Here is a 21,396-nt window from a genome sequence, read left to right as displayed (position 1 = left end):
GAATTTTGAAGAAAAAAATTGAACATTTCCTAAAACTAGAAGGACTACAATTTTACTGCAACACAGTGCACAGAATGATAGTGCTCCTTAGCAGAAAATTACAGAAAAGGCAGTAAGAAAATCCATAAAATGCAATTTTTAAAGCCAGTTGCATGCCTGTTAATTAAATTGCTTTCTTATAACATCTGCTAACTATTCCTGCTTTGTGAAACATTAAAAATACCTCCCACCCTTTTCAGCCGACCTTCTCATAAAAACGGGACAGGAGCTTCATTTCCTGAAATGTGCCGGGACAGCTGTCGAAAAATCGGGGCTGTCCAGGCAAACCCAGGACACCTGGTCACCTTACATGTGTGGTAAAAAAAATTGTGGTCAATGCATGCATGCATTGTAATGGACGTGTTGTAAAGGCACGCTCGGTTCTGTCATAGAGCCGTAGTAAATACCCCTCCCTATTATGATACACTTCTAATGAGGAATGTAGTTATCCTTGTGCATCTCATAACCTAGTTGTATGTCAGGCAAGAAGCTGACAATGATAACAAAATGCAACCCAACAAGGACACTGTTGAGCCAGATTTACAAAGCCCATTTGCAAAATCAAAAGGCATGCAACCGCAAAATAGCTTTTTTGCCCATTTATAAGTATAAAAATTTAATTTGACTTATGAAAGAGCTCTTGTGTTTCGTTCCTAGTTGCAAATAAAAGAAACGTGAAAGGGTAGCCTACTTCCTGTTTATTTATTGCTGAATCAGAGAAACCAATCAATGGTTTGTGAGCAGGTTTGGGGTGTTAACTGATTCACAATGGGAAAGGATCACTCTTGGTACACCATCCTCTTTGTGAACCATGTCAGCAGCCTCTTAGTAAGAGTAGACCACCACTGCCTCATCCTCCCAATGCTACCCCAAATGAGAAATGTATCTTGTTTAAAACATTTTTTTAAGAAGAACGTTCCCTTTAAGTTCCCTTTCAGGAACATGGACCAGGGACATTTCCCGTTTAGGAATGCAAATGGAGATGGTGGTCTGCTGTTCTTATATTGTTTGTAGCTTATAATGTGGGGTGGGATGGGAGGGGGGTCATAATTAATGATCTCCTGCAGGTTCCTGCCACTGACAATTTTGTGATGCACATCAAAAAAATTAAGGACTGGTTGCAAAAGGTCAGTGCACAATTTGCAACCAGTTTTTTTTAACACATTTTTCAATACATTTAGCCACCTAAAATAGTAAATGCTTGTAAGTACCACTTCATAGCTGCTGTAAAAAGTGACAAAAAAACAGTTCCTGGCAAGGTGGGATTCTCGGAGACTAGAAAAGTCATACGATAATTAACTCTCTAATTATTTGAAGGCATACTTTTACCTTCTATATAACCATGCAGATTTGCTGGAATCAGCTACTCAGGAAAATGTGCAAACTTGATCATGCTTTGTATTCGCTTTATGTAATGCAGCGGATTTGTATGGGCCAAGACACTACTACCTCGTTCCAGTGTTTCCTGACTTTCCGCCTTCTTCATGAGAACTGACACATATTGAATAGGATCTCTACTTAGAAAAACAATACACATTACATATCATTGTAAATATCCTGCACACAAATCCTAGGTGCATATGAGGCCATTTTTGCCCTAGGTTACATTATGTAATTTCGGATTTTGTTGAGCAGGCGTTTGCCTACAAAAACGCCAGAAAGAGCACATTTAAAGCACTGGACCCGTAGCTGTTAATATTTCCCCGAGGTATGAACGATCAATTTGCCTGTGTAAGAATGGAAAAATGTTGGCTTTCAATCCAACCTGATGGTCGAGGAGAAATATCAATGGGCAACGAGTGGCATATTAGAGAAAAATAGGAAGGATGTGACACACATGATCACATGCTAAAACACAATGGAATTGAATGTGCCCACAGTAATAGTGGAGCTATCACGTGCCATTCGTCCACCACACTCCCCCACCACAAAAACACTTTACAAGTGCTTGGTGTTCACTGCGTAGCTTTTATTACTTGTCAAATAACACCATCTTTAATTGTTGATAAACCTTCAACTTTGACCAATTTTATTAACCATAACAAAACTCCAATTACTGAACATAAGGAGGCGCAGTATACATATGCGCCACAGGTTACCATGTATTTACAAAATTCTGCATCACTAGATCCACTCTTGAGGCGTGTTGTACCAGCAGGACACAACCCAACCCCTTACCACTACTTCCAAATGAGGTACCATGTTGCTTCATCCAAGCAACGGCTACTAGGGTAGGGCCGGAGAGTCCAGGAACACCAGCAGGACGTCCCCCTCTCTCGCCAGCCCTGAGCCCCAATGACTGCCTCCCTGTTGCAGGGTCACCCAGTTTCCGCCAAAAGAAGTCCCCGGCCTTTTCCTCCTGTCCGGGACCCCGCCAAAGGGCAAGGAGCCCACTAGCGCTCTTGCCCTCCCCCCAACCGCTGCTTCACCTTACTGTTGTAACGCTCTGGGCTACACCTTTTGTATGTAATGCTATGTCTCCCAGTATAGTTTGAACAAACAATTCCAACCCTGCCCTGGACGTATGCAACCCCTTTGTCTGAAACAATCCGAGTTCAAAGCTTGTAGCAAACTATGCCTAATGGCACGTATCTGCGAACCTCTCAACAGTTTCGCTACCTCCCGATTTGACCTTACCGCCACAGGCCGGATAGTTGACCGGCTATCCGGACCCCCCACAAAACTCCTACCTAAAGGTCATGTTGCAAACTCCTTAACCAGGCTACGAGGTCTCCTATGAGTAAAGAATTCCCCACCCGGGACAAATGGACCCCATCCTCTAGATACATATTGTCCCCCCTGATACAACCATGAGGAATCGAATGCAATGTACTGGTACGGAACAGTCTACCAAGCTTGTTATTAATCTTTTTCACAGAATGATTTATAGCAGACACTGAATTAGCCCCCCGCCACACCTTTCGTGGAATCATATGGGACCATGCAATCGTGCACCCTGGAACCCTCCTCGCCAACCAACTTACTGTGGATAGTATCGCCTCGAGAAGTAGTCATCTACCAGTGGTCACCAAATCATTGCCCCCGAGATGTACTATGATTATAGATGGCGATGACCTTGTCCGCCCTAACAAACCCTTAAGAAAAGGTTGAAACTGGTCAATACAGAGCCCGCCCCTTCCGTAGAAGGTCACCCTGTACCCGTATTCCCCAGCTGTGTGAATCATGTCACCTGCTTTGAATACGTCCCCGGCACGCCTCACGTATGAGTGGCCCACGACCCACACCACTCTTTCCTCAGCCGGTGATCTCTGACCGCTGGTTCCCAGGTGTCGGGCCGACTGCACAGTCCGCCCCGCCTTGTAGGTTTGCGAAACTGTAACCAAACAAAAACAAGAAGCGTGAGTACATGATATCAGCTTCACAACATGTGCAATCGCACATACCTTTTGTAACAATTCGAGGACCAACGCCCCAACTGCTTCACTTTTTCCACACTCAGACCCCTGGCTGTAGCCTCAGTAGCAGCCCCTATCCGAAAGGAATGAGTCCCAAACTCGCCCGGGTTCAGGCCCGTGGCCAAATTTGCCATTGCAAGCACCCGCTGGAACTGAAACTTCGTCAGTGGGGTGGCATCTGCATGCCTCAGCAAGGTCCCTCCCCATGATGCCGCCCTCTGCGCCAAATACTCCTCAACGCATGCAACCGGGCACATGGGAGATCCAGGAATCCGCTGGACTACTACACTGTCCCCGATCGCGCCTTGATCGGTTTTGGACCTGACAAACGAGACAATCATCGTCTCCCCCTTTACTTGAATGTGCTCTCGGCACAGTCCACCCCCCGTATCCTGCTTATTTTTTGCCACCAGTTCGCTTACCCGCATAGCCCCATGAAATGCTAATGCAAAAGAGGCCCGGAATAAAACTGTTTCCGACTGGGATGAACATGTAGCAGGGAGTACGGACAGTAACAGGGCCAACCTATCCAGACCTATCGGGTGCCTTTCATCTACTCTGCGACCCTCCAGGCGTTGCCACCCACGCAGCGCTTTCTGTACCACGAAAGACGCTGTAGGGTCCTGGATACCATGAGCCCGCGCCATGAAGGAAATGGCGGCCCGATGCCTCTGGGCCGTGGCCACCGATTTGCCTGCCCTGCGTAATGACAGTAAAAACTTTATGACAAATTCTTCCTGGCCCCAAAGCTCTCCCCTAGCAGAACCCAAAAAGGACCAATAGGAACGGAACGCCCCTTCATATGCCTTCCTTGTCCTGGGTGCTAAACTCTCTCCCACGAGGTTTTGTAGTTCGGGGCACCGAGAGACCAGAGAGCTTCGGGAAATGGTGCCGCCACCGGGTCCGCTGTGGGCAGAAAACCCCAGAAGGCCTGCATACGGAAACGAGAAAGCGCATCAGCAGCCTGATTCAGCACCCCTGGCACATGCCTCGCTCTAAAGAGCACGTTCAATTGCATACATAGTAAAACAATTTCTTTGAGCAACCTCAGAATCCATTTGCATCGTGCTGCCTGACTATTGATACACTCAACCACGGTCATGTTATCAGACCAGAACACCACAGAGTGATCCCTAAACCCCTCCGGCCATGTTTTCAAAGCCACCAGAATAGGGAACAGTTCGAGAAAGGCAATGTTACTTGTTAGCCCACCCTCGTGCCACCATGACGGCCACGTTTGAATTTCCGCACTTTTTCTACTGGCAACCGGAAGCAACCTTCTTCGGAATCGAGCTCTATTCCAAGAAACTCGAGTGAAGTTGAGGGCCCCACAGTCTTACCTGGCGCCAATGGCACACCAAACTGACTCATCAAATCACAAAATTCTTTCAGAGCCTGTGCACATTCTGTGTCCCCGGCTGCCCCCAGAAACAGAAAATCGTCTAGATAATGCATGACATGCTGAAAACCCGTAATCCTTGTGAATGCCCATTGCAGAAAACAACTGAATTTTTCAAAATAAGCACACGATATGGAACAGCCCATTGGCATACATTTATCCATGTAATAGCGCCCCTGAAACATGAAGCCCAGGAGACGCTGATCGTCCGGGTGTACCGGGAGCAACCGGAACGCGGACTCAATGTCAGATTTGGCCATCAGCGCTCCGGGCCCCAGGCGATTCAACATGGCGACCGCATCATCGAAGGATGCGTACCGCACCGAACAAAGCTCTGGGTCTATTGCATCATTAACTGACAAATCCCTCGGGGCTGACAAATTATGTATCAGTCTAAACTCACCGGGTCCTTCTTGGGGACCACTCCCAATGGCGAACAAACAAAATTAGGAACTGGTGGCGTGTTGAATGGTCCCGCCACCCGACCCCGGGCTACTTCTTTCCCAATCTTCGCTTGCACCACTGCCGTATTATGCAGGACCGAAAGTTGGTTCTTACACTGTGCTTTACCCTGAAAATTCCCCACCGGGATGCGGAAACCGTAAGAAAAACCGTCTCGCAACACCCCAGCGGAGACATGATCAGGGTATTCGCTGAGCCAAGGAATCATTGCCATGGTATCGACCGGTGTAGGTAAAGCCGCCCCTCGGACTATGTCAGACCTGTTTGGCGCTTGCCCTACTACCATTATCACCTGTTTTGGCTCTGCACATGGTCTCGGGATGCGAAGACTGTCCACACCCCCCACATTCATGCCTAAACTTGCATGACCCCTGGGGCCTCGTACACTTTCCCCTGTTAAAGTTCCAGCATACCCCTTTTTTACCTGTATTACCGTTCGGCCTTGGGTGATGCTCATTACTTGCCCCTGACCGAAAGGGCGCCCCGGATGGTTGGCGGGAAAGTTCACCCCCGCACCCCCCCAACAATGGCGCCTTTAACATGCCTGTTTTTTCCAATTTTTGCCACGAAATGGAGTCGTAACAATCCCATGTCAGGCACGTATCGAACTCTTTAGCCTTACGAAAAATATTATCATAACAAAACCACTCATTGCCAACATATGTCTGAGAATATTCCATAATACGTGACTGGTACACAGGTAACTCGGTCAACAAATCAGGTCTCCGTTCCCCCATAATCGAAGTGAATATGCCAAATGCTCTACCCCAGTTACCTATCGTCTCATCGACTCTAAAGGCGGCCATTTTTGCGCGCCAAACACTCGGATGCATGAGTTCCTTCTGAACTTTCACATGCTCAATCTCATAATGGTCAGTTAGTAAGGAGAACATGTTTACGTATTTCTCAGCCCATATCCGTTCTTTGACCTCCATCGGGATATGCTGAGCCAATTTCTCCCTTCTCGAGGGTACAGACCCCTTCCCCGCAATCGGCATTAGCTGCTTACCTGAGCCAGAAGCTGTAACCGCCATTGCCGCCGAACTCGTGCCAGCTGCGGGTTGCTCTACTGGAGCCTGCGGGGAAACAAACGGACAAGGAGGTTTCGCGGCCTCTCGAGACTGCCGCAACTGCCTCATTAATTGCTTGGCCTCCTCGGCCGTGTCCCCCGGAGCCACGGAACGCCCGCTGCTATTACCCAGCCATGCCGCCAACTGGGCGGCCAACTCCGGGGGCATGTCCCCTACGTCCACTGGGGTAACCACAACGGGGATCCGCTGGCCCTCGGCAGGAGCCGGCGCGGGAAACTCCGCTGGTCTAGGAGGGCTCGCCGGGGGAGCCTCCGGAACTGGGACCTCGTCCTCGTTTGACCCATTCCTGGCCCTCTTCCTTCTTCCGACCGGGGCCTCCGTCGGGTTGGGTCTTTTTGGCCTTCCCGCACCGTCCCTGGCCGCCATTTTTCTCTTCATCTCTGCCATGTCTTTCACCAACATCCGGAGCATCTGGTCGGTGCTGACCTTTTTTGCGACTCTCTTGCACGGCATTTTTCCACGTAGGTGAAAGGTCCTGACCCGATTTGAAATGCTGAAAGAGAAAAGAGAAAATTACTAAATTCAAAATTGGCTCTTCGTTCCGTCTCGAGCTCACGTGCAGCGAGGAGGTGCAGCTTCAGAGCACAGGAACAAGAGGATGCTTCCGTGGACTATCGCTCCTTTTATTCTTCTTTGGGCGGGCGTAAACCCGCCTCCTCCCGCCTCCGGGGGCGTGGCTGACATCTTCAGTGTCTAGGACAACCCACTCTTGGGCGGGAAAAAGCGCGCCCCGGCTACGCCGCTTTGGGCATACCAGCCGAGACGCGCCTCCCGCCCAAAATGGTTTCCCGGGGGGATCGGGGTACTCCACCATACGTTCGGGGGGACCGAGTGGTCACCCCTTTCCATTTTTGCCCTAGGTTACATTATGTAATTTCGGATTTTGTTGAGCAGGCGTTTGCCTACAAAAAACGCCAGAAAGAGCACATTTAAAGCACTGGACCCGTAGCTGTTAATATTTCCCCGAGGTATGAACGATCAATTTGCCTGTGTAAGAATGGAAAAATGTTGGCTTTCAATCCAACCTGATGGTCGAGGAGAAATATCAATGGGCAACGAGTGGCATATTAGAGAAAAATAGGAAGGATGTGACACACATGATCACATGCTAAAACACAATGGAATTGAATGTGCCCACAGTAATAGTGGGGCTATCACGTGCCATTCGTCCACCACACTCCCCCACCACAAAAACACTTTACAAGTGCTTGGTGTTCACTGCGTAGCTTTTATTACTTGTCAAATAACACCATCTTTAATTGTTGATAAACCTTCAACTTTGACCAATTTTATTAACCATAACAAAACTCCAATTACTGAACATAAGGAGGCGCAGTATACATATGCGCCACAGGTTACCATGTATTTACAAAATTCTGCATCACTAGATCCACTCTTGAGGCGTGTTGTACCAGCAGGACACAACCCAACCCCTTACCACTACTTCCAAATGAGGTACCATGTTGCTTCATCCAAGCAACGGCTACTAGGGTAGGGCCGGAGAGTCCAGGAACACCAGCAGGACGTCCCCCTCTCTCGCCAGCCCTGAGCCCCAATGACTGCCTCCCTGTTGCAGGGTCACCCAGTTTCCGCCAAAAGAAGTCCCCGGCCTTTTCCTCCTGTCCGGGACCCCGCCAAAGGGCAAGGAGCCCACTAGCGCTCTTGCCCTCCCCCCAACCGCTGCTTCACCTTACTGTTGTAACGCTCTGGGCTACACCTTTTGTATGTAATGCTATGTCTCCCAGTATAGTTTGAACAAACAATTCCAACCCTGCCCTGGACGTATGCAACCCCTTTGTCTGAAACAATCCGAGTTCAAAGCTTGTAGCAAACTATGCCTAATGGCACGTATCTGCGAACCTCTCAACAGTTTCGCTACCTCCCGATTCAGCTTTCTCACAGACGTTTTCACCGCGGCTGATGGCATGCCATCACCCCAAAATCTATGAGTTAGTACCTCTGACCAAAAGACGGTGGTGTCTGGCAATACTCTTCTGACCCATGAGAAGGTAGAAAACAAGACCTCCTTCACTCCCCTCCTGCCCCCTGGAATCATGTTGTCACCCCCGAGTGAATCACCAGCACATTTGGAATGGGCATACCTTCGTCGAGTGCACTCTGCAAATGGGCTGTGACATCCTCCACACGTTGCCCATCAATACCTATCCAATTATGATTGACTCCAGTGGCCCTTTGCATTTTAAATTACCCAGATTCTTTGAACCATTGCCCTGCTCTGCTTATGACCGAATCTCCACACCAGAAAACTTGCGTCCACTGACTTGCCACCACTGCATGTAAGTCCAAAATAGAAAGGAAAAGGAAAAAGTAATTACACAACTGCCAAAGCCCCCCGGCTCCTTACTACACCAGCTGTGGTCTAACGTAACTCTCAAAACACGACGAACTCCATCTGCCCACCTTCTTGATTGTTTCAGATGAAAGACCCAACATAGCTGCTGTAGTAGCCGCCGCAATTCGGAATGAATGGGATGTGAAATGAGCTGTCTCCTCTCCCAACAGACCCAACGCGTGTTTACACATTCACGTGAACTGAAATCTTGTCAGAGGCGTGCCATCTGCATGTAACAGAAGCCTAACATCTCCGCACCCAGGCCTCATCCGCAGGTACCTCTCCACCAACACCACCAGGCAATAACATGCCCCTTGCACTGCTCTTAGCTGGACACACACGCCTTTCCCTAACGGGTTCGTTTTTGACCTCCTTACTCTGACCTGAAGTACGTCAGCAGCCACCACCACATCCCCCATGCTGATTCCCCCTTTTCTGTCTGCCTTAGAGCTTGGTACAAGCTCCGATATCCGGAATGCCCCGAAAAAAGTTAGGGAATACGCTAATCTCAGCAGATGTACCAACACACCTGAGGTAACACTGTCAAGATATTTACCAACCTACTGGCGTCTATGGGTCTCGTTACCCTTGACCCTTGGAGCCAGCTGTTCCCAAACTTTTATAGCCTATCTAACCCTGATGTCCTTAGTAGGATCCGCTACCCCTTTTAATCCGGCAAAGAAGGCGATTGCCGGCAACTGCCTCCTAACCAGAGCCAGCGACCGTCCCTTCTCTCTCTGATGGACTATGAACCGAAGCACCCCCTGTGGTGTGAATTCCTCTGCACCCCCCTCTCCCTGTACAACAACCAAGTATACCTGCCATGACTTCTCATACATACACTAGTCTTTGGCGCAACCAACGCCGCTATGAGTTCGGGAGCAACGGGGCACCAAGCTTCCACAGGCTTTCCGGGAAGACCGTCATCTGAACGTCCGCTTGCGGCCATCGCGCTCTGAATTCTGTCAACGTAAAACGAGACAGGGCATCAGCTGATACATGTTTGGCTGTAAAATACACATTACGCACAAGGCAACAACACACCAGCTCTTTAAGCAAACCAAGTATCCGCAGACATTTTGCCCTTTGACTATTCACTGCCAGAACTACCGACATGCTGTCCGACCAAAACACAATGCGCTTGTTTTGTAGTAAATCGCCCCACACCGGAAATGCCACTATTATGGGAAACAACTGTAAGAATGTAATATTGCGGACCAACCCCGTCCTGACCCAATCCTCTGGCCAATGCTGCATGCACCACCTTGATCCTAGCACTGCCCCGAAACCGATATTGCCCGCTGCATCTGTGTAAAGCTCTAGCTCACCGTTCGCCTATGCCGGTTGTTGCCAAATCACTGATCCATTGAAACACTCTAAGAAATCCCTCCACGTGACCATGTCATCATTCACTTCGGCATATAGCCTAGTGTGATGATGTTTTGCCCTTAAAACTGACATTGCCCTGGCTATATTTCTCGAAAAGACCCTGCCCCTGGGTATAATCTGCAGCGCAAAATTGAGTTGCCCCACCAACACCTGCAATTGGTGCAAGGTAACCTTGCGTGCCCTTAAACACTCATCCGATGAGGTTTTAAAAGCCCTTATTTTGTCTTGTGGGAGTCTGCACACTCCTGCAACTGTGTCTATCTCAATGCCCAGGAAGGTTATTCGTGTTGCAGGGTCCTCCATTTTCTCCTCCGCCAAGTGCACCCCCAATGCCTCCGCTAGGCCTTGGAAGCCCACCAATGCCTCCTGACAAGCCGACGAGTTAGGTGGCCCCATAAATAGGAAATCATCCAAGTAATGCACCACCTCTTGCGTTCCTACCACATTTCACACTGTCCATTTCAAAAATCGACTGAATGCTTCAAAAACCGCACACGCGATGGAACACCCCATAGGCATACATAAGTCCATAAAGAAATTGCCATCAAACGTGAAACCTAACAACCTAGTGTCTTCAGGGTGCACTGGCAAAAGGCGAAAAGCAGACTCACTATCTGATTTGGCCAGCAGCCCGTCCTCACCTAGCCTCTGTAATTTTTGTATCGTCGTGTCAAAAGTGGTGTATCGCACTGCACACAAATCCGGATCTAACCCCTCATTGACCGACTGACAAGGTGGGCTGGATAAATTATGTATAAGGCAAAATTTCCCCACCTCCTTCTTCGGTACCAGTCCCAGTGGTGAACAGACTAAGTCCTGCCGCGGCATTTGTCGAAAAAAAGGCCTCACCACCCTCCCCAGCACCATCTCTTTCGTATTTTTTTCACGAGCTGCCTCTGAATTTCTTAGCACTGACATCTGATTGTGCGGGGGAACTGAAGAGGACAGGGCTCTAGACGGGATACGGAAGCCAAATTTAAAACCTTGATACAAAAATTGCGCTTCTGCCCCCCTCTGATATCTGGCGAGCAGACGAGCCAGCACAGGCAGGCGTATAGGAGTAGGCAAGCTCCTATGAAGATTGGGCCGGGCAGCCCTTGAGTTGCCTATTGGCAGGGGTGCGCTGTTAATTGGGCTTTCCCACTTTTTTGAAACACTTAATCTCTGGGTGTCCGAGAATCCCACAGGAGGAAGATATGTGCTTGAACCTACATGCTCCTCCTCTATTACATTCGTTCTTATTGAACTGCCAGCTTGCTTGCTTCTTATCCTCTGCTCCCTTGTCTCCCCGAAAGGAATTATTGGGCTTGTTGACTGGCGCGCCTGATTAAAACTCCCCATGCCATATATTAATTTCCCGCTGATCCCATGCCACTTCCGGCCTCACCGCTTTCATCTGCCTGAATTTCGTGTCATATTGCAGCCAGGCCGTCCCCTGGAATTCACAAGCTGCCCCATGAATCAGAGACATGTAGCTTATCAATTGGGCCGCCAAAGCAGGAAACCGCTCAACCATGATTGCTGCATAGAAAGCAAAACCCGTCACCCAGTTCTTTAAATACCATTCCACCCAATCTTTCTTCTGTTTGAGTTCCCCATCTTTGCCCGCTCTGCTCTTCCCAGGAACCACACCCGCATTAATCAGATCAAAGACGTCCACATATTCACCCTTGAAAATCTTATCCTTGGTTTTCTCCGGCACGTGCCAAATAATACTCGCTGATGGTGACACTGCCAATGTAGCAGAACCGTATAGCACGGGCTGCGTGAAAGGGGGGTCTGGGCTGATACCACAGTCGCCGAAGGTACTGCCAGCGTCACTGACACTGCCCCCAACCCTGCCGCCCCTGTATTACTCACTGGTCCCTGAGTTGTTGTAGCAACTACCACCGGTGATTGTAGTACTCCTCCTGAGTGGACCCATACCTGAGCCACTCCACCCCTTTGCTGCGCGACAACTGGCACCATTGCCACAGCCACAACCTCCCCCTGAGTTGTCAAATATGGTTGACTATTAGCTGCGGCCGGCCCTAGCATTGTGATTGGCACCACACTCTGTGTAAGCCCTCCCATAGGAGACAACACGCCCTCTGCCAAATCCTTCTGCGCGACAGCGTTAGCAGCCTGTACATTATCCGTGCCTATCAGAGGCTGGCCAACCGCCATTGCCTCACCTGCACTGTTCGTTTGCGCTCCCGCAACCTGCGTGACCTTCTCCTGATGCATGTCCTTAAAATGACTTGGTGTCCGCCTTATGTACTTTGGCAAGGAGGGCTCCTGCTGCACGCTCGTCCCTGCATCCTGAGCCAGGGTCTTCAATGCCCAATTGATGCCTCCTTTCTCCGCGACCTCCCATAATGCTGCCAAGGAACGAAAATCCTCTGCTGTCGCCGGGGCATCCTTGCCCCCGTGTTCATTTAGGCGGCATCCTGCCTACTAAAGAAATAAAAAGAGTTAGAAACTGCACAAGTCCCTTTATTTTTCCTTTGAAAGGCCTTGATCCGGCACGCGTCCATACCGACATGCCATGCCACACCTCCCTGGGCCGAGCACTAGAGATGCTTACCACCCAAGTGCCTCCCTACCCCATTATGGTTTTTTTTCTTTTTTTTTCTTTATTTCTTACCCCCACCCCCTCAATGGTGATCCCACTCCACCCTCTTCGCACCAAAATGCGCTCTGGCGCGCCTCCCCCTTTTATTATCATCCTTGCCTTCCCTAGCGCGTGATTGCTGAGCTGTGCTCCTCTACTTAGCAAAAAGCCGCTAAAGACACGACCCGCTTTTTTGAAACAACAACCTTCAAAGCCTTTCCCCAGCGAGTCATCTGTGAGCCGCGCTCCTCCGCTTGCTGACAGCGCTGAAGACACGACACGCCCATTTAATCAGCATGTCACGTGGCAGCGCTAATCCCAATAGTCAATGGCCAGAAACATATTAAAACAGATGTGGTCCTGCTCCGCACTGTCCTCAAACTATTTTTGCCCACCGCCCTACCTCGCTTAAGCCACTAATTAGTTTCCCCGCAACAGTTTGCAGCAAATCTGCCCTCCTCCCCTCCTTCACCACGTGGTTTCCCGTAATCGGGCCCCCTGCCTTCCCATCAGTCCGGCACTACAAGGACTTCTCCGTACTAATGCCCACATGTTTTCCCCATGCGACCTGCATTTTAAGGCGTGACTCATGACACTGCCTGCATCACCTCGATAAGCCTAATGCTCTAAAACATTGTCGTGAGGCACACTAAATAAATGCTTAAGCCGGCCTCGAACACCATACCCGCAATGCCCCAATGAGGTGCTTTTAAGCACCCACACCATTCTGGCACCACGCTTAGCTACAAAAGGGTTCATAACATGCAACCCGTGCACCAAACTCGCTCCCTGATAGAAACCGCAACCCATCTGCTATGCCGTGAGGCCCATCACCTTTGTGAATCACCGGGCCCAGGTGGCCCATACCAAGCCAACTGCTTCTGCTGCGCCTTCCCGGCAACCCCCAGAGGCGAGAGGACAAAGAGGGCTGCTCCCTCGAGCCCAGCAGTTTTATCACCTACGGGGAGGGCCCACAAGCGCATCCCCCTCATTCCTCGCATTTCTTTGCGACCCTCCACTTGCCCACTTCCAGGGAAAGGAAAACGTTCCCTCGGCACGAAATTCCACTAAAGGCACCCCTCCTCTAGTCGTGTTTTAGAATGATACAAAGTTTTGCACTGAGTGTATTTCTCCTAGTAGCGCAGGTATGCCCAGGTGTGTGTTCCAGGTTTGCTGTGCTATGGGGTCAATCAATCAATGAACTTGTAGACCACACTACTTACCCGTGAGGGTCTCAAGGCGCTGGAGGGAGGGGGTGCTGCTACTGCTCGAAGAGCCAGGTCTTGAGGAGCTTCCTGAAAGTGAGCAGGTCTTGTGTCTGCCGCAGATGGGTGGGGAGGGTGTTCCAGGTCTTGGCGGCGAGCAACCAGAATGATCTGCCGCCGGAGGTTGTTCGTTGGATGCGTGGGACTGCGGCGAGGACGAGGTTGGCGGAGCGGAGCTGGCGGGCGGGGGTGTAGAAGTTGAGTCTTTTGTTCAGGTATGCTGGTCCGGTGTTGTGGAGTGCTTTGTGTGCGTGGCTGAGGAGCTTGAAGGTGATCCTCTTGTTGACCGGGAGCCAGTGCAGGTCTCTTAGGTGGGAGGTGATGCGGCTGCATCGAGGGATGTGGAGGATCAGGCAGGCGGAGGCGTTCTGGATGCATTGCAGCCGTTGTAGGTGTTTGGCCGGGATTCCTGCATAGAGTGCGTTGTCATAGTCCAGCCTGCTGCTAACGAGGGCTTGGGTCACCGTTCTTCTGGTTTCAGTCGGGATCCACTTGCAGATCCTGAAAAGCATGCGGAGGGTGTTGAAGCAGGAGGAGGAGATGGCGTTGACCTGCTTCGACATGGAGAGGGAGGAGTCGAGAATATATCCTAGGTTGCGTGGGTGGTCCGTGGGTGTAGGTGCTGTTCCCAGTGTGGTCGGCCACCAGGAGTCGTCCCAGGCAGAGGGTGTGGGGCCGAGCATGAGGACTTCCGTCTTGTCTGAGTTCAGTTTCAGGTGGCTGCTCCTCATTCCCTCGTAGAGGTTGGTTTTGGCGGTGTGCGGGTCCTTGGTGAGGGAGAGGATGAGCTGGATGTCGTCAGAGTAGGAGATGATGTTCAGGTCGCGCTGGCGGGCCACTTGTGCGAGGGGAGCCATGTAGACGTTGAACAGGGTCGGGCTGAGGGATGAGCCCTGGGGTACGCCGCAGGTGATGTCAGTGGCTTCGGATCGGAAGGGTGGGAGGCGGACTCTCTGGGTTCTGCCGGGGAGGAAGGATATGGTCCAGTCCAGGCCTTCTCCTGGATTCCGGCCTCTTGGAGGCGTGTTCTTAGTGTGCGGTGGCAGACCATGTCGAAGGCAGCCGACAGGTCCAGGAGGATGAGGGCTGAGGTTTCTCCGTTGTCTAGTTGGCGCCGGATGTCGTCTGTGGCGGCAATGAGGGCTGTCTCTGTGCTGTGGTTCTGTCTGAATCCGGACTGGGACGGGTATAGGATGTTGTTGTCCTCGAGGTGGTGGGTCAGCTGCATGTTGGCGATTTTCTCAATGACCTTTGCCCGGAAAGGGAGCAGGGATATGGGCCGGAAGTTCTTGAGGTCCTTGGGGTCTGCCTTGGGCTTCTTGAGGAGGGCGTTGATTTCAGTATGTTTCCAGTTTTCTGGGAATGTCGCTGTGTCGAAGGAGATGTAGATGACCTTCTGTAGTTGGGGTGCGATGGTTGCGGCTGCTTTGTTGAAAACGTGGTTTGGGCAGGGGTCTGACGGAGATCCTGAGTGGATGGAGTTCATGATCTTTCGTGTCTCGTCGTCGTTGATGTGGGACCAGGAGGTCAGCTGGTTGGTGCAGGTGGTGTTCGGGGTGGGGTCTGTCGTGGTCGGATCGGGTGAGGTGTTGAAGCTGTCGTGAATGTCGGCGATCTTGCGGTGGAAGAAGGTGGCTAGTGAGTCTCACAGATCCTGCGGGGGCGGTATGTCGTTGGTGTTGGCACTGGGGTTGGAGAATTCCTTCGCTATGTTGAAAAGCTCTTTGCTGTTGTGTGCATTGTTGACCACGCGAGCTTTGAAGGAAGATCTCTTGGTTGTTCTGATGAGGTGGTGATGTCTGCAGATGGCGTCCGTTTGGGCTGCGTGGCTGTCAGGTGTGGTTGTGGAGCCATTTCTTCTCCAGCTTCCGGCAATTATGTTTGGAGGTCTGGAGTTCTTTGGTGAACCAGGCAGCTTTCTTGCTGGAGTGGTTGATGTAGGGTTTCTTGAGCGGGGCAAAAGTGTTGGCGCAGTTGTCGATCCACTGTCTGAGGTTACGGGTGGCGGCGTCTGGGTCGGTTGGGTCGGTGGGTGGGTTCTGGGCGAGGGTGGAGGTCAGCTGGTCTTCTGTGATTTTGCTCCAACAGCGGCAGGGAAGCTGTAGGGTGTGGTGGTGTGTGGTTGGTTTCTTGAAGGTGAAGTGGATGCATCGGTGGTCGGTCCAGTGGAGTTCGTGGTGTGGTTGAAGGTGACGTGAGAACTTGTGGAGAAGACGGGGTCGAGCGTGTGGCCGGTGGCGTGGGTGGGGTTTGGTGACGAGTTGACGGAGGCCGAGGTTGGTGAAGTTGTCGATCAGAGCATAGGAGTTGGCATCGTTGTTGTTCTCGAGGTGGAAGTTCAGGTCCCCGAGGAGGATGTAATCCGTGGAGGCGAGTGCGTGGGAGATGGCGAGGTCAGCGACTGAGTCGCTGAAGAGGGCCCGGGGTCCAGGAGGTCTGTAGATGAGTGTTACTCTGAGGGTGGTGTTGGGGTCCGTCTGGATCCGGAAGTGCCGGTTTTCGGCAGAGTTGAGGGATTCGTCTGCGAGGGTTTGGACCTGGAGGGAGGAATTGTGGACGATGGCTATTCCTCCTCCCATTCCGTTGGTGCGGTCTCTGTGGGAGATCTTGTAGCCGTCCGGGATGGCTATAGTGATGTCAGGTGCAGAGGAGTCGTTCCACCAGGTCTCGGTCAGGAAGGCAACGTCTATGGCGTCTCAAGACACACTCATTGATAAGGCCCAACATAGCCGAATCATTTCCAGACTTGCTTCTCTTCTTATTCAGTTGGTGCATGGTCTGTCAGCCCGGACTGGACTGTCCCTCTTTTGATAGCAGCAAAGCAGACCTGCCTACCACTGGCCCCAGATGGTGATGGGTCAGACAAGTTAAAAACAATGGAATTGAATATGCCTAAAGCAATTAATACTGTGTCAGATAGATTTACGACTTCTCATGAATCGCATTTGCACTGTCTGCACGCTACGATTGCTATTGGGCCAGGCTCAACCTGAATTATGACAAATCATGATAGACAAATCATGAGTGACTTGAACTCGCTAATATCAACCATTTAATTGTACATTCTGGGTAGAAATGCTGATTCAAAGTCGACTGAGATGTTTCTTGTTTGTTTATGATACAGATGCTTGGTGAATGTCCTTGACTGCCATTCTGATTGGTCAACGTTTGGATACTGCCCTCAGGAGGACGCCCTAGATGACCTGCTTACAGGAGAGGAACACTTGTATTACTACGCCAGGATACATGGCATCCCAGAAAAGCGGATCAGAGTGGTGAGCATAGCCGCTGGCATGGGGAAACTCTTTGTGATTATATTTCCTATTTGTGGAAAGTGCAGAGGGCAATATATGTCCTGGTTCGATTTCTTAATAAGATTGTTGCAACAAGCATAAAAAGGGGGTTTCCCCTCTACCATGTAACTTGAAAAACGTATTCTTCACTCTGTTTCTACATTTATAAACGATTTGATTGATTTTTCAGGACAATATTATGATATGTGCACTTCATAGAAGGCTTAGTACACCAAGAAATAACTTTAAACTAGACATTGTGTCTACTAGAAGCCAGTGCTGCTGCCTAAAGATTGGGATTAAGTGATCATGTTTTCTATGACAAAATGTTGGGGACAAATACATTATAAAGACGAAGGTACCGCAAACACGCTACATAGTATAGTAAAGATATGGTGTAGAAGTACTCGGTAAAGTTCAAATTCATACTTTTATAAAAGGGAAGCAGCCTGGAGACAACATCTCTGAGGGGCTGTCTCATACTGAAATGATTCATATTGGTCTTTATACCTTTTCATACATATAATGTAGTACACACAGCCAATCGGGCTCACCCAGCGCTGGGATTTTCCAAATATTTATCCAAGCATTAATCGACAACAAGCATATAGCTATATTCATAGTCTCATGATTTTCTTTATTTCTCAAGGCTTTGCGGTCACTGCAAGTTCAACAGGACAGCAGAGCTTTAGACATTCTGCAAGCTCCTATAAAGTGTCAGAAAATGGAACCTAAATCAAAACGGGTTCTACAATGGCATATCACGTTAGAGTAGAGTTATATTATATATCAGCCCTTTTAAAGGGCACTGTACTTCTTCAGTGGCTTGTTGCTAAAAGTGGGCAATCTACAGAATTTAAGGGAAGAGATGACTTTGCCCTAAGAGCCCTTACAATAACCATCAAATGAATTATCAAGTATATCATGATTTTCTTTCATGCATCTTGACTCTGTATCAAGCCGACACTGACAGGGTGGGAGGTGTCCAGTGTAGAATGTATTAAGATATCCAAACTGGAAACAAGGAAAAGAATGACGGATGTACGACGTTACGACGCGTACTATAACAACGCATGCTTTCACAACGCGTCCCTTACAACGCAAGTCATTACCACGACTTGCGTTGGGGGCACGGATTGTGAATAGTATAATTTACTATTCTAACACCAGTCCCCGTGGACACTAGGGAAGGTTTTGGAATAGTAAATATACTATCCTTAATCCTCTAGCGCCCTCCAGCGCAAGTCGTGGTTACGACTTGCGTTGTAACGAACGCGTTGTGAAAGCCTTGCGGAGTAAAATCCGCGTTGTAAAGGATGTTCCCCCACTGCCACTTGTGCAGCATTGTAGCACACATTATTTCTGTCCAAACTGAAGGCAGAACTGTATGTTTGATCGGAAAAGAGTGTGTAGCTGTGATAAGTACTTTTCAAGGACTAGATGCTCACTACAAGAGGGTTCACGAAAGGGATAATTTTTCTGAAACAAGAATTGAAGACAGCCTCAAAACATCAGAGAATCACAAATGTCTTGAACTCCATATTCTGGTTGTGCCTTCACCATAGTTAGCAGTGTTCAGACAGGAGCCAGTGATAAGGATCAGGAACATATGGGCTGAACTGAGAAAGATAACAGAAAGAATGAATCTGGAGAATGTGAGGTAGCTTCAAGTGAAAGGTCACTAAAGCCACTAGAGGAATCTGATGAGTAAATGATATGTTCAGGGACAAAAGGGGAATATGATGTACCTGATTTGTCAGTATGTTGCTCTTTTTTGACTTTAGAATGGCATACACATTCTGTAACTATTTGTAGTGTTATATGAAAATACTGCAATTGGTGAATTGGAAATTCACTTATTTTGAGTTACATTACAGAAGCTTGTAAATATAGTTGATCAGTTTGCTCTTTTTCTTACCTGTGGTCTGAAAATGATACCACCATGCAGTGCCTCCCACCTGATGCAGGGAACTGTAGGGGGGACCATAGGTGCCCCCAAGAACAAATTCAAAATGCCCCTGCACAAGGGGGGGACCCGCAGCGGGCTCCCAAAATACATTCCTGCCAACCTTTCAATGGCCATTGAACTCCCATAGACAGGGTGGCGGGGATGCAGCATCCAAATTTGACTGGCGATGCCTGCTAAGCACCGCCACCATTTTGTGGATGCGGAGTGCGTCCAACAGGCAGTCGTAACGATTGCCTCTGTCAGACCAATGGCGGATGGGCTTTCTGCCCACCTGGCACACTGCCCGCCATCCTGATCTGGTGGGTGGAAAAAGGCCTTACGATGGTGGTGAACCGGCCACCGGCATTCTGCCGGTGGCCGGTTCACCGCCATCGTATTCACCCCCTAAGCACTCAGCTAGGTGATGTTTCTATTGTTTGTTGTATCTTTCCTTCTGAACACTAACCTGTCAGTGGTATGTGATGTGTCCTTGAATTCCCACAGGTGGTGAATGACCTTCTGAACAAGCTTCAGCTCACGCAGTACAAAAGCCGGATCACCGAGGCATACAGCTGTGGTACCAAGAGAAAGCTCTCCACTGCACTCGCACTCATCGGGGGACCCTCCATCCTTTTACTGGTATTGTACAGAGGCCTGGGGGAACAGAGATAAGATTTGTCCATAGAGATTCTTCCCACTAGGAGGCAGTGTAAGACACAAGTTCCCTTCTTCATTCAAATATCTTTTTGGGTTATTTTTGCAATATAAGGTTAGGTCACAGCACATACCAGGCTATTACCTAATTTAAAATGTGTCCTTCCAAAGATGGCATGGTGAGGTCCATTAGTACAGAGGTAGATTGGCATCAAGCAACATGGAGAAATATACAAAAATCCAAACTTCAAGAAAAATGTGTTGAAAGTTAATGTACTCCTTTCAAATTGTTTAGCAATCAAACAAGCACATGAGAAATAATGGAGTTTTTTCATTCCCCATCTTCATCCTTGGAAATATCCATGATAAAATGTACTTCACCAGTGGGAAGTGACCATCTATATTTTTGCCTGTTTTTAAAGAAAGGAAAACAGCTGGTCAGTCCCTACTCAGCTCCTATGTACTTTAGTTGCCCACAAGACATGGTTATCTCTCAATATGCACTCATTAGGAGATTGTGGGCCTCGTGTACTATATTTTGATGCGTGGCAGGGCAGCAAGCCTTCCTGCGGTGCTACTTTGCGTCACAATAACAGTTCAAAAATGCGCTGTACCTACAAGATATGGCACATTCCTGCCCTTCTCCCCTGTGGCGGTGCTCGATCAGCAGCAGTCTGCCAATTCTTGCACAACAACAATCAATAATAGCATCCTGCTCATTCTATGTGTGCTGCATATAAAAGTATTTCTCCCTGTTGCTCTACTCCTACGACTCCCCTGGAGAAGCTTCTGATGCATTCCCAGGTTAACAACACTTTGTAAATCTGGGAATGTGTCCGGCTCATGGATTATGCGTGGGAACACCCACAGCAACACCCATGGAATTCCCTTTTCATGCAGAGTAATGTGAGAAAGGGTCCATATTTACAATGCCATGAAAGGTCATGCTGGGTGACTTTACGTGGCCTTGTAAACATGTACAGGCACACTGCGCCACCGGTGCATCTAAATAGTGATGCACCAGAGGCTCAATGGGCTTGTAAATGAGGCCCCTATGACTTTATTTTTAGGCCTAGCCTTTAGAAGGTTGTCACTATCCGTTGTCAAACTACACATTGTGTAAATTCAGCACATTCCATTGCTCACTGGAGCCTCCCTGCTCACTACACCCTCTTGTTCTGGCATTTAGTTTCTCAACCCACCCGTCTGTCCATCCTGTCCCATTTTTTGTAACTTTATTTTTTTGTAAATTTTTAGGAGGCCTTTTAGCTGCATTCTGCTTCTCTGCAGCTACTTTCTGTAGTAACACTTTCGTATACCTTTTTTTTTTTAATTCACTGTTCCAATATTGGCCTCAACCAAATTCAGAACGGTAAATGCATAAAAACAAAAGGCCGTCAAATCATGATGCATGCGTGCGCATAAGTGGTGATGCATGTATGTGTATACCTCAACATGCTGGAACTGCCATTACCTCATAATTCATATGTGTGC

At 49.2% G+C, this 21,396-nt stretch overlaps 1 protein-coding gene across 1 annotated transcript in view; it reads left to right on the top strand.

The window, feature by feature from the left end:
- Positions 1-21,396, top strand: part of LOC147730764 (uncharacterized) — a 625,137-nt gene that overhangs the window by 567,139 nt on the left and 36,602 nt on the right. Inside the window, exons 51-52 of the mRNA XM_086955578.1 lie at positions 17,132-17,282; positions 19,753-19,887. Of these exons, the coding sequence (XP_086811704.1) occupies positions 17,132-17,282; positions 19,753-19,887 (286 nt within the window). The remainder of the gene's footprint in view (positions 1-17,131; positions 17,283-19,752; positions 19,888-21,396) is intronic.

The sequence above is a fragment of the Lissotriton vulgaris genome, chromosome 2_1 (assembly GCF_964263255.1).
Source record: "Lissotriton vulgaris chromosome 2_1, aLisVul1.2, whole genome shotgun sequence".
In the NCBI taxonomy this organism is placed as follows: domain Eukaryota; kingdom Metazoa; phylum Chordata; class Amphibia; order Caudata; family Salamandridae; genus Lissotriton; species Lissotriton vulgaris.
Note: the sequence above shows the minus strand (reverse complement) of the source record. Positions and strands in the feature narration are given on the sequence as shown.